Here is a 13,800-nt window from a genome sequence, read left to right as displayed (position 1 = left end):
ATACGAGTATATATACTCTCAATGTCTATTGACGGGAGGATGTACCCTTCAGTAAAGAGGGTGTCGTCGAGTGCATTCAGGAATTTGTTAGTATCTTTCTACTAATGACGGTACATAAGTAAGTAGGAGTCTCAACAGACAGTCTACATACTTTGAGAGGGATTCTGTCAGAGAACCGAAGCCAGAGACAATGGGTCTCCCCGGGGGTCAGCTCAAGGTTTTATGGATTTTAGGTACCAAGTTGGCATTTTTAGAATTTTGTGGCAATAATTTTTCAGCCATTTTCTCTGACAGAATCCCTCTCTCTACTTGTTTTCTCAGTAGGGTCTGTAGTTTAGACTGCAATTTGAGGATAGGGTTTGTAGTAAGTTTTTCATACACCCTAGTGTCCTCTAACTGTTGATGTGCCTTCTGTAAATAATCCGATTTGTTCATTATTACTGTGTTTCCCCCTTTATCAGCTTTTTTAATAATTATGCTATCTTGAGATTTTAACAAAGTTAATTCTTTTTGTTCAGCTGGACTTAAATTAGGGGTATCTTTTGGGTACACAAGTGCTCTCATATCATCTAATACTTTTTGTTGGAACAGGTCCAAGCTTCCCCCAGGTGGTAATGGTGGGGAAAACGTGGATCTGCTCCCTCCTATGAACTCCTGGATTTCAAGTTCTGAATTTTCGTTAAAGGGGTTATCCACCATAAGGTGATTTTAGTACGTACATGCCAGACAGTAATGGACATGCTTAGGAAGGATCTGCGCTTATCTTGGGGCTAAATGGCTATGTTGTGAGATTACCATAACACTGTGGCTAGCTTTTTGTGAACTGGTATTTCCTGTTTTAGTTTTCTTTTTTTTACTACAAATCCCATAATTCAATTTTCCTCCCTCCAACAAATCAGCCACCCCACCCATTGAAACATAAATGAGCTGCATCCATTCAAAAGATCTGTGGTTTTCAATCAGGGTGCCTACAGCTGTTGCATTAGTTGCAGATTGATCTCTCTCCCACCAAGCGATCGCTCCACCCATTGAAGCAGACAGGCTCCCTGTCATCAGCTGACTAGTGAGTCAGGTCTCGGCTGCTTTGCAACCTGGGAAAATCTGAGACAGTCATTTTGTATGCTGTTAAAAATAAATATTGGGGTGAAATTCACAGAAGAATTGTGAGAAAACCGTCACACACAGGTACAGACACTATATTATGAACTACACTAACTTTACAGCCCCTGTAGCATAGTCAAATAAAAAAAAAAATCCTGGAATACCCCTTTAAGTTGAATGACTCTTCACCCAACATTTCAGTGAGGGCCAAGAGACATTATTTTTCTTCATCTATAGCTTCTATCATCACATTAAAGCCCAAGGGACCTATAGTGGTAGGGATTTCTCCTTCTTTTCTACATTTCTCACTGGGCATTTTATTTTCTTTACAGGAAAAAAATATTTTTAAGTTTAATTTACGTATGTATCTGAACAAATCTATTTCAAACTCTTACAGACTAAAATCTTCTACTAAACAAAAATGTAATCCCCTAGATAATAATTCCATAGTGGCTTCATCTAGAATAAGGTTAGACAAATTGATGACTGCTGATGCATTTTTTTATTATTAAGTGACTGTTCAGTCTTTTCTTCTAAAGAAGAGTGGAAGTGTTTAGTGCAGATAAGTCCTTCTGTTACAGATACTTGTTCACATTCTGCGTTCTTGCTGGTGAACTCCTTCGGACAAGTTAATTGTGCCATGACACTCTTTTGCGTTTCATTTTCTTTTGACTTTTTTCTTCTTCTTCTCCTTCTTGTTTTTTTCTTCTTTCTGTTTGTTTGTTTTTTTTGTTCTTTCTCGTTTTTTGTCGTTGTTGTTGCCTCCATGTTTTCTGAATTATTTAGTTCTTCCGATGAGCTGGAATCTGTTACTTTTTTGTCATTTTTTTATTATTATTATAAGATTTTTTTCTTTCCTTGTTGACTTTTCATATTTCTTTTATAACTGGAGGTTTTTACTGTGAAAATATTACCAGTTTTGTAATCCATACGGTCTTGAAGAAATGTATCTCTTTTTAAATTTCTTTTATTGTTTTTTGTAGAGTAATCAATTCTCAGTTTTTTTGTTAAATTCTTTAGGTAATCTCAGGCTTAGTTCACTTTTAGCTTGGCTTGAGTTCTTTTGAAATTTTGTGAAACTCTTCAAAATCAGGTATAGCATTTCTAATGAATACATTTTGTGTATATCTTGCCATTTTTTGCATAAAAATAGGGTCATCGGTATATTGGGAGGCCTCCTTGTAACCTCTGAGGCCCCTGGGGACCCATTCGCAAGCTTTGTAGGATGGGTCCCCAGGGGCCTCAGAGTTTACATGGAGTAACAATGTATTTCTAATGTATTCATTAGAAATGCCATACCTGATTTTGCAGAGAAATAGAAGAGTATGACAAAATTTCAAAAGTATTCAGCCAAGCTAAAAGTGAACTGCGCCTGAGATTACCTGAAGAACAGTTTGAAGAATTTAACAAAAAAACTGAGAAATTGATTACTCTGCAAAAAACAATAAAAGAAATTAAAATATACATTTCTTTGAGACCGTATGATTACGAAACCGGTAATATTTTCACAGTGAAAACCTCCAGTTATAAAAGAAATATGAAAAGTCAACAGGGAAAGAAAAAATCTTGAAATGGGAGAAGAATAAAAAAGTCAAAAGAAAATGAAACGCAAAAGAGTGTCATGGCACAATTAAATTGTCCGAAGGAGTCCACCAGCAAGAACGCAGAATGTGAACAAGTATCTGTAACAGAAGGACTTATCTGCACTAAACACTTCCACTCTTCTTTAGAAGAAAAGACTGAACAGTCACTTAATAAAAATGCATCAGCAGTCATCAATTTGTCTAACCTTATTCTAGATGAAGCCACTATGGAATTATTATCTAGGGGGTTAAATTATTGTTTAGTAGAAGATTTATGTCTGGAAGAGTTTGAAATACATTTGTTCTGATGCATACGTAAATTAAACCTAAAAATATTTTTTTCCTGTAAAGAAAATAAAATGCCCAGTGAGATATGTAGAAAAGAAGGAGAAATTCCTACCAGTATAGGTCCCTTGGGCTTTAATGTGATGAGAGAAGCTATAGATGAAGAAAAGGAATGTCTCTTGGCCCTCACTGAGTTATTAAGCGAAGAGTCATTCTACCTAATTGAAAATTCTGAACTTGAAATCCAGGAGTTCATAGGAGGGAGCAGATCCACATTTTCCCCACCATTACCACCTGGGGGAAGCTTGGACCTGTACCAACAGAAAGTATTAGATGATATGAGGGCACTTGTGTACCCAAAAGATACCCCTAATTTAAGTCCAGCTGAACAAAAAACATTATCTTGGTTAAAATCTCAAGATAGCATAATTATTTTAAAAAAAAGCTGATAAAGGGGGAAACACAGTCATAATGAACAAATCTGATTATTTACAGGAGGCACATCGACAGTTAGAGGACACTAGGGTGTACGAAAAAAAAACTTACTACAAACCCTATCCTCAAATTGCAGTCTAAACCCTACTGAGAAAACAGGTAGAGAGAGGGATTCTGTCAGAGAAAATGGGCGAAAATTTATTGCCACAAAATCATAAAAATGCCACTTGGTACTTAGTACCTAAAATCCATAAAACCTTGAGCTGACCCCTGGGGAGACCCATTGTCTCCGGGGTGGGTTCTCTGACAGAATCCCTCTCAAAGTATGTAAACTGGCTGTTGAGACCGCTACTTACTAATGTACCGTCATTAGTCAAAGATACTAACGAATTCCTGAATGCACTCAACGACACTCCCTTTATCGAAGGGTACATCCTCACGTCAATAGACGTTGAGAGTTTATATACTCGTATACCTCAAGAGGTTGCAATAGAATGCAGCAGATATACCTTCGTTCGAACAGATAAAAGCACACCATTTATTCATTTTGTTTGCGAGGCTTTGCAGTTCGTTTTTAACAATAATGTTTTTTAATTCGGGGAACAGTGGTACGCCCAAAGGGGCAGTACTGCTATGGGGACACCCGTAGCATGTACGTTAGCAAATTTGTTCCTCGCATGTTTTGAGGAAAGATTTTTTTTTCTGCTCGGAAGCCATTCCTGAGGTTTGTAGGACGTTATTTTTGTTTTGTCGATGACTTCTTCATCCTCTGGAGTGGGTCCCCGGCAGATTTTGCCAATTTTTCACATATCTAAATAACAATAATAATGAATATGGCATTTACCTCCAAATGGAGTAAAACACACTTAGGCTGCATTCACGTCTCGGTTTTACACTACGGGTGCCGGATCCGGCTGGGGTAGGGGCAAACCAGGCTCTCCCGTACCCCAGCCGGACCATCGCTGAACTCCATTCACTTTAATGAGCCGACCGGAGTCAAACGGTGACTCCGGTGGCCTCATTTTTGACCCGTATCCAGTTTTGTGACCGGACCTAGAACCGTAGTATACTACGGTTTCAGGTCTGGTTACAAAACTGGATACTAGTCAAAAATGAGCCGACCGGAGTCACCGTTTGACTCCGGTCGGCTCATTAAAGTGAATGGAGTTCAGCACTGGTCCAGCTGGGGTATGGGAGAGCCCGGTTTTCCCCTCTGCCAGCCGGATCCGCCACCCGTAGTGTAAAACCGAGATGTGAATGCAGCCACAGAATTCCTGGACGTACAAGTAAAAATTCAAAATAATAAGATAATCGTATAAATAGTACAGAGGAAACATTCGACATGCAAGCTAATGATTTAGTAAATCGCCTCCTGGTAAGAGGTTATCCCCTGGAAAAATTACAAAGGACACTGGAAAAAGTCAAAAAAACAGATCGGAGTACTCTTTTGAAAAAAAGACACAGAAAACATACTAAACATAAAAATGACAATACTGGAAGGTTCATATTTACATTAAAATATAGTCCGATGCACGAAGTGATAAAAAAAATCTATCCATTCCCATTGGGGATTAATAGAAAGAGATCCGGTTTTGAGTCATCTAAATTTCAAAAAATCAATGGAAACCTTTAAACGAACGAAAAATCTTAAAGATATACTAGTAAGAAGCAAATTCACAGAGAAAAGAAAACAAAATGAACATTGGCTAGGAAGAACACAAATAAAAGGAAATGTCAAGTGTGTTCACTGCAACTGGTGTGAATACTACCTGACAGGAAAAAATGCAGTAATAGGAGGTGTAAAACGAGACCTCACTGAGCTTATGGCCTGCTGATCAAAGCACGTAGTTTATGCAATAGAATGTGAATGCACAAGATTTTATATTGGAAGTACTATCAGACCCATGAATGTGAGATTCAGGGAACATTCAAACAAAAAAAGGATCGCCACTAGAGATGAGCGGAGTTTCAGTAATTCTATTAGTCACAAACTTCTCGCCTCGGCAGATGCGGACTTTAGCCTGCATAAATTAGTTCAGCTCAGGTGCTCCGGTGGGCTGGAAAAGGTGTATACAGAGTCTCCTAGGACTGTATCCACCTTTTTCAGCCCCTCCGGAGCACCTGAAAGCTGAACTAATTTGTGCAGGCTAAAGTCAGCAAACGCCAAGCCGCGAGGTTTGTGACGAATCGAATCATTGTAATTTCGCTCATCTCTAATCGTCACGTCTGATTGAGCACTTAAACTCAGAATACGGAGGAAATATAAGTCGGCTGAAATTCATGGGGTTACAAAAAGTAGAGATTAGAGACGGGCAAAATACAATTAAGTGAAAAAAATTAAGAGAAATAGAAGCTAGATGGATTCTACAGACAGGAGCACAAGAAAGAAAAGTGTTAAATGATCTCTAGCCTAGAGTAAATATTAACAAATTCTTTTATATTTGCAATGATGCGTTTTTAATCATTGAATTTTTTTTTCTCTTGGTATATATTACACTATTTGTTAGATCTCTTTTCTACTCACCAGTTCACGACGTTACAAGAGGAGAAACATATATAAGTCACATGCACAGGAGAGCAGAAATGATCTGTTGAAGTTCCTGAACGGAAAGAAACAGCTGTAATCATTAGCGCACTAGCGTTCAGCACACCGGTGCTGCATGGAGCTGTTTTACCTGCACGAACCTAAGAATGAAGATGAAGCATTGAAGTATTTGTGAGTCGCCTGTGACTCTCTTCTTTTCATGGATATCACAGTGTGAAACTGTTTTTTCACACGAGCACCACCGTCTATGCAATTCACTCTAACAAGTCACAGTTGCAGTGTAATCAGGGAGTCACGGGAAGCAGGGCAAGCAGTGTCAGCATAACTTGCTTTCTTGTTTGCATATACTGTTTCAATTTTATTTTTACGTTTTTGTTTTTTCCTCCTTGCCTTCTAAAAATCATAACTCTTTTATATTTTCATCCACAGACTAGTATGAGTGCTTGTTTTTTTGCGCGACCAGTTGTCCTTTGTAATGACATCACTCATTTTACCATAATATGTATGGCACAACCCAAAAAATACTATTTGTGTTGGTAAATTAATAAAAAAAAACACAATTTTGCCAATTTTGGAAGGTTTCGTTTTCATGCTGTACATTTTACGGTAAAATAGACCAGTTTTCTTTATTCTGTGGGTCAATAAAATGAAAATGATACCCCTGATTACATACTTTTCTATTATTATACCGCTTAAAAAAAAATCATAACATTTTTAACCAAATTAGTGCATTCAAAATCCCTCTATTTTGCTGATCTATAACTTTTTCATTTTTCCGTATAAGCGGCGGTATGAGGGCTCATTTTTTGCGCCGTGGTTTGTAATTTTTTTTATACTACATTTGAATATATAAAACTTTTAAGGCAATTTTTATAAATTTTATTTGGAATAAAATGTTATAAAAAAAAAAAGCAGCAATTTTTGACTTTTTTTTATGTTCACGCCGTTCCCCGTATGGGAAAACTAACATTATATTTTAATAGTTTGGATATTTAAGCACGCGGCGATACCAAATATGTTTATTAAAAAATGTTTGCACTTTTTGGGGTAAAATGGGGAAAAACGGGCAATTTACATTTTTATTGGGGGAGGGGATTTTTCTCATTTTTTTAACTTTTATTTTTTAGCTTTTTTAACTTTTATTTTTATACTTTAATAGTCCCCATAGGGCACTGTTTATAGCAATCATTCGATTGCTAATACTGTTCAATGCTATGCATAGGGCATAGCACTAATCAGTGTTATCGGTCATCTTCTGCTCTGGTCTGCTCAAACTCAGACCAGAGCAGAAGACCCATGGTAGGCAGCGGAGGCAGGTGAGGGGACCTCCGTCTGCCGTTCTGGATTATCTGATCACCGTGGCAGTGCTGTGGGCGGTCCGATCATCCATTTTAGTGACCGCACTGTATTGATCACCGCATCTGAGGGGTTAATGGCGAACATCTGCTCGATTGCACATGTCGGCAATTACCGGCTGGTCCCTGGCTGCTATCAGCAGCCGGGACCTGCTGCGCTTGACCCGAGCATCGCTCATATGCTCGCGGTTATGTATAGGACGTAAATGTACGTCCTGGTGCGTTAAGTACCACCTCACCAGGACGTACATATACCTCCTGCTTCGTTAAGGGGTTAAGGACGCAGGGCATACAGGTACACCCCCGTTCCAAAGTCCTTAAGGACTCAGGGCGTACCTGTACGTCCTGAGTCCCACTAACAGGTTTTAAAGGGGTTATCCAGGAAAAAACTTTTTTATATATATCAACTGGCTCTAGAAAGTTAAACAGATTTGTAAATTACTTCTATTAAAAAATCTTAATCCTTTCAGTACTTATGAGCTGATGAAGTTGAGTTGTTCTTTTCTGTCTAAGTGCTCTCTGATGACAAATGTCTAGGGAACCGCCCAGTTTAGAAGCAAATCCCCATAGCAAACCTATTCTACTCTGTGCAGTTCCCGAGACAAGCAGAGATGTCAGCAGAGAGCACTGTTGCCAGACAGAAAACAACAACTCAACTTCAACAGCTGATAATTATTGAAAGGATTAAGATTTTTTTAATAGAAGTAATTAACAAATCTGTTTAACTTTCTGGAGCCAGTTGATATAGATATATATATATATATATATATAAAAAAAATTTTCCTGGAATACCCCTTTAAACCTTTCTCACGAGCAGAGAACAGGTTAAACCCCGTGGGTCTCGGTTGCTATAGGCAGCCAGGACCCACGGCTAATGCCGGGCACCACCGATCAGGCTGATGCCCGGCATTAATCCTTTAGACGTGACGAGCAAAGTTGATTGTGGCGTCTAAACTGAAAGTAAAACTATCTGGCAGCTTAGCGTATGGACCTACAGAATAAAGATAATGTGTCATTTTTACCCAAAAGTGCACTGCGTAGAAACGGAAGCCCTAAAAGTTGCAAAATGGCGGTTGTTTTATTTTTTTTATTTCACCGCACAAATAATGTTTTTTTTTTTTGTCGCAGACTGTTATAAAATAAGTAATGTCATTACAAAGTACAATTGGTGATGCAAAAAACAAGACCGTATATGGGTCTGTAGGTGCAAAATTGAATGTGTTATAATTTTTAGAAGATGAGGAGGAAATAACGAAAGTGCAAAAATCAAGATTGTTTTGAGTTGTTAAGGTAAAAATGTGCGGAGTCCTTAAGGGGTTAAAGGATTTATATCATTAGCCTGTATTCTGCATTAATATTGCAGGGAACTTGACATTTTTATCTTATTGCCCCACCGTCCGAAAAATTAATCATATTACATACAGTGACATTTATTACTTAAAATGGGCCAAGTGACGGGTTAGTGATGGTAAATGAGACACGGTTGTATTTTGGATTTGATTTACACATAATCCACTATTACTGCATTATTTAAAGTATAATGGGCAAATACTATTAAGTCTTGTACAGCACATTTCTACCATAATACCCTTTCTTCAGAGGAGCTTGACCTTCCCAGATTTAAGTCAGTTTGCAATCTTTGTATTGGACAATGATTCCTAAAATAAATAAATTAATTTAAAAAAATAATAATAATTATATATATATATATATATATATATATATATATATATATATATATATATATTTTTTTTTTATTTTTTTTATTTTATTTTTTTTTTTAATAAAAAAAGAAATAACAAAATGAACTTTCCATTAGGTGCTGCGTTTGGCAGGCTAGTTGGTGAGAGCATGGCAGCTTGGTTCCCAGATGGTATTCACAGTGATGGCAGCACATATCGGATTGTACCTGGTGGCTATGCAGTTGTAGGTAAGAAATTGCTTTGTACTTCTTTGCATTATTTGTTCTTGTCCAAAGTCGGTTCTTATACTTATGCATGTTTCCCTCTATCAGGTGCTGCAGCGCTTTCAGGAGCTGTCACACATACAGTGTCTACTGCAGTTATTGTTTTTGAACTGACTGGACAGATTTCTCATATATTACCAGTGATGATTGCTGTCATTCTGGCAAATGCAGTAGCTCAGAGTCTGCAGCCCTCCCTGTATGACAGTATTATTCGCATTAAAAAGCTGCCTTATCTTCCAGAGCTGGGCTTTGGGCATCAAGAGTGAGTGTTCAATATATTGGATTGTATTTAATTATACTATCGGGTATGCATTAAATTAGTAACTATCAACTACATCAGAATAAATATAGAGAATGATGCAGATAGCTTGTGTACCAATGGAATCAATGCAATTAAGTTTAAATATTGATATGAATATAGTGAACACATTAATATGTCTTCTTAGGACATTGACTTGTTTACTACAGCAGAAAAACAAAAACCTGAATTCTTTCTTTTTATAGCACCATCATATTCAGCAGTACTTTTACATTGCTTCTGATCATGCTTCAGGAACCCCTGAGAGATTGAATGGCTGAAGTTTCATGAAGCTGGAACTTCCTCCAAGCATAAGTGCCTTTTCCCTGGAGCAGCTGAAATATAGTATTAGATAAAGGCCTGGGTTCTATTTGCCATTAGGCACCCTTGGGCCAGTGCCTATGGCAGCAGTGTTGAAGGTGAGGGAAGGGAGACCTCACTTCAGTGAGTAAAAACAATTATAACTCCCATTGGCTGCTGCTGCTGCATTATGTGGCCTTGAGAAAGAAAGAAAAATGTTCCTGCTTTGGTTGACACCCTATTAGGGGTATATTCAGCCAAAGTGCCTAGGGCAGAACGAGCTGTAATCATGGCGCTGACACATGCCACTCATGCCTACCCCATCTTTCATTGACAGATAGTAGGCTTATTTACCACATTGAGGTGGTGAATAAGACCAGATGTACTAGCTAACCTTGGGCTCATGCTGTTCTAATATGTCAGTGCTGGAAAGGACTATAGAGATTAAAATGTAAGCTTAGAATCCTGATAACAAGCCTTACATAAACATTATTATTTGGTAAAACTTTATATTTTTTTTACATATGCAAAGTTGTACAAAAAAAATTGGAGAAGCAGGCACAATTTTAGCCCCCACTGTATAATAGTGGTGTTGCTTATGATGATAATGATATAAGTGATGCCTACAAAAGACTAAGTGTCAGACTATTGTAAGGCTCGGTAGTCAGTGAGAAAACTGCAAGATTTCAGGATTATTTTAAAATATAGATAATGAGATAAATTATTAGAAAAAATGTAAAAGGTTTGAAAAATGTTTAACATAAATCTGATTTAAGCAATAGATTCTGATGACATATGCTTTAAGTTAATGGCTGTCATAACCAACAATTGTCTTACACTTCATGTGCTTTACTAACCCTTTGTAAGGGTGGGTTCACACTACATTTTCTCCCATACGGGAGCGCATACGGCAGGGGGGAGCTAAAACCTCGCGCTCCCGTATGCCTTCGTATGCGCTCCCGTATGTCATTCATTTCAATGAGCCGGCCGGAGTGAAACGTTCGGTCCGGTCGGCTCATTTTTGCGCCGTATGCGCTTTTACAACCGGACCTAAAACTGTGGTCAACCACGGTTTGAGGTCCGGTCGTAAAAGCGCATACGGCGCAAAAATGAGCCGACCGGACCGAACGTTTCACTCCGGCCGGCTTATTGAAATGAATGACATACGGGAGCGCATACTAAGGCATACGGGAGCGCGAGGTTTTAGCTCTCCCCTGCCGTATGCGCTCCCGTATGGGAGAAAACGTAGTGTGAACCCACCCTTAGCCAGTTTTTTTATTATCTACCATTATTGTTAGGTTGGGTCATGTAAAAACTTGTGCAGAGGAAAAATTGACCAGTTGCCCATAGCAACAATCCGATCGCTTCTTTAATTTTTGAAAAGGTCTCTGAAAAATCAAAGAAGCAATCTGGTTGATATGGGCAATGGGTAAACTTTTCCTCAGCACAGGTCTTGATTAATCTCCCTTTCTATTAATAATTGATATAGATTAATCCCACCCAGGCAGTTATCCTAAGCAGAATGTCTATTGTAAACACAGCTTAAAGAGATTCTCTAGGACAGTGTTTCCCAACCAGTGTGCCTCCAGTTGTAGAAAAATTACAACTCCCAGCATGTCCGGACAGCCAAAGGTAGTTTTGCAACATCTGGAGGCACACTGGATGGGAAAAGCTTCTCTAGGATATATCACTGATGACCCCTCCTTAGAATAGACCAGGCACAGGAAACTTTTGGTACTGCAAATGTTTTGGACTACAACTCTGCTTTGGTAGCATTTTGGCTGTAAGAGCATCATGGGAGATTTAGTTCAAAACATCTGCAGTTCCAAAGGTTACCTATGCCTTAAATAGACCCTCTATATACACTGCTCAAAAAAATTAAGGGAACACTTAAACAACACAATGTAACTCCAAGTCAATCACACTTCAGTGAAATCACACTGTCCACTCAGGAAGCAACACTGATTGACAATCAATTTCACATGCTGTTGTGCAAATGGAACAGACAACAGGTGGAAATTATAGGCAATTAGCAAGACACTCCCAATAAAGGAGTGGTTCTGCAGGTGGTGACCACAGACCACTTCTCAATTATTATGCTTCCTGGCTGATGTTTTGGTCACTTTTGAATGCTGGTGGTGCTTTTACTCTAGTGGTAACATGAGACGGAGTCTACAACCCACATAAGTGGCTCAGGTAGTGCAGCTCATCCAGGATGACACATCAATAGGAGCTGTAGCAAGAAGGTTTGCTGTATCTGTCAGCATAGTTTTCACAGCGTGGAGGCACTACCAGGAGACAGGCCAGTACATCAGGAGATGTGGAGGAGGCTGTAGGAGGGCAACAACCCAGCAGCAGGACCCACTATCTCCGCCTTTGTGCAAGGAGGAGCACTGCCAGAGCCCTATAAAATTACCTCCCGCAGGCCACAAATGTGCATGTGTCCTCTCAAACGGTCAGAAACAGACTCCATGAGGGTGGTATGAGGGCCCAATGTCCACAGGTGGGGGATGTGCTTACAGCGCACCCTGCAGGGTGTGTGGCATTTGCCAGAGAACACTACGATTGGTAAATACGCTACTGGCGCCCTGTGCTCTTCACAGATGAAAGCAGGTTCACACTGAGCACATGTGACAGAGTCTGGAGGCGCCGTGGAGAACGTTCTGCTGCCTGCAACATCCTCCAGTTTTTTGGGGGATCAGTAATGGTGTGGGGTGGCATTTCTTTGGGGGGCCGCACAGCCCTCCATGTGCTTGCCAGCGGTAGCCTGACTGCCATTGGTACTGAGATGAGATCCTCAGATCCCTTGTGAGACCATATGCTGGTGCGGTTGGCCCTGGGTTCCTCCTAATGCAATACAAATCTAAATCTCATGTGGCTGGAGTATGTCAGCAATTCCTGCAAGAGGAAGCCATTGATGCTATGGACTGGCCCGCCCATTCCCCAGACCTGAATCCAATTGAGCACATCTGGGACATCATGTCTCCCTCCATCCACCAACGCCACGTTGCACCACAGACTGTCCAGGAGTTAGCGGATGCTTTAGTCCATGTCTGGGAGGACATCCCTCAGGAGACCATCCACCACCTCATCAGGAGCATGCCCAGGTGTTGTAGGGAGGTCATACTGGCACATTGGAGGCCACACACACTACTGAGCCTCATTTTGACTTGTATTAAGGACATTACATCAAAGTTGGATCAGCCTGTAGTGTGGTTTTTCACTTAGATTTTTAGCGTGACTCCATATCCAGACCTCCATGGGTTGATACATTTGATTTCCATTGATAATTTTTGTGTGATTTTGTTGTCAGCACATTCAACTATATAAAGATGTAAGTATTTCATACGATTAGTTCATTCATTCAGGATGAACTAATCTTCTAGGATGTGTTATGTTAGTGTTCCCTTTATTTTTATGAGCAGTGTATCATCTGTGAAGGAGGGGGGTCTGATTGTGGGACATGACTGATCATCAGAGTGCAGGGGCCTCATCCTTTGCTAAATAAAGACAATTGATGTTATATTCTAGACAACCCTTCTAAAAAGTCTCAGTCAAATAAGAGAGTGAGATTTTAAAGGGGTACTCCGGTGAAAACCTTTTTTCTTTTAAATCAACTGGTGGCAGAAATTTAAACATATTTGTAAATTACTTCTATTAAAAAATCTTAATCCTTCCTGTACTTATTAGCTGCTGAATACTACAGAGGAAATTATTTTCTTTTTGGAATGCTCTCTGATGACATCACGAGCACAGTTCTCTCTGCTGACGTTATTATAATAATAACGCTTTATTTATTGTTGTCCTTAGTGGGATTTGAACACAAGTCCCCAGCACTGCAAGGCAGCAGTGCTAACCACTGAGCCACCATGCTGCCCTTAGCATACATCTGCTATGCATGGTTGCTAAAATGGACAGAGATGTCAGCAGAG

General features: G+C 39.4%; 1 protein-coding gene across 2 annotated transcripts in view; it reads left to right on the top strand.

Moving 5' to 3' along the window:
* CLCN2 (chloride voltage-gated channel 2) overlaps positions 1-13,800 on the top strand; it is a 189,884-nt gene that overhangs the window by 140,169 nt on the left and 35,915 nt on the right. For both annotated transcript variants that reach the window (XM_056565666.1, XM_056565667.1), the window contains exons 14-15: positions 9,124-9,234; positions 9,319-9,532. In XM_056565666.1, coding sequence (XP_056421641.1) covers positions 9,124-9,234; positions 9,319-9,532 — 325 coding nt within the window. The remainder of the gene's footprint in view (positions 1-9,123; positions 9,235-9,318; positions 9,533-13,800) is intronic.

This window comes from Hyla sarda, chromosome 3 (assembly GCF_029499605.1).
Source record: "Hyla sarda isolate aHylSar1 chromosome 3, aHylSar1.hap1, whole genome shotgun sequence".
In the NCBI taxonomy this organism is placed as follows: domain Eukaryota; kingdom Metazoa; phylum Chordata; class Amphibia; order Anura; family Hylidae; genus Hyla; species Hyla sarda.
Note: the sequence above shows the minus strand (reverse complement) of the source record. Positions and strands in the feature narration are given on the sequence as shown.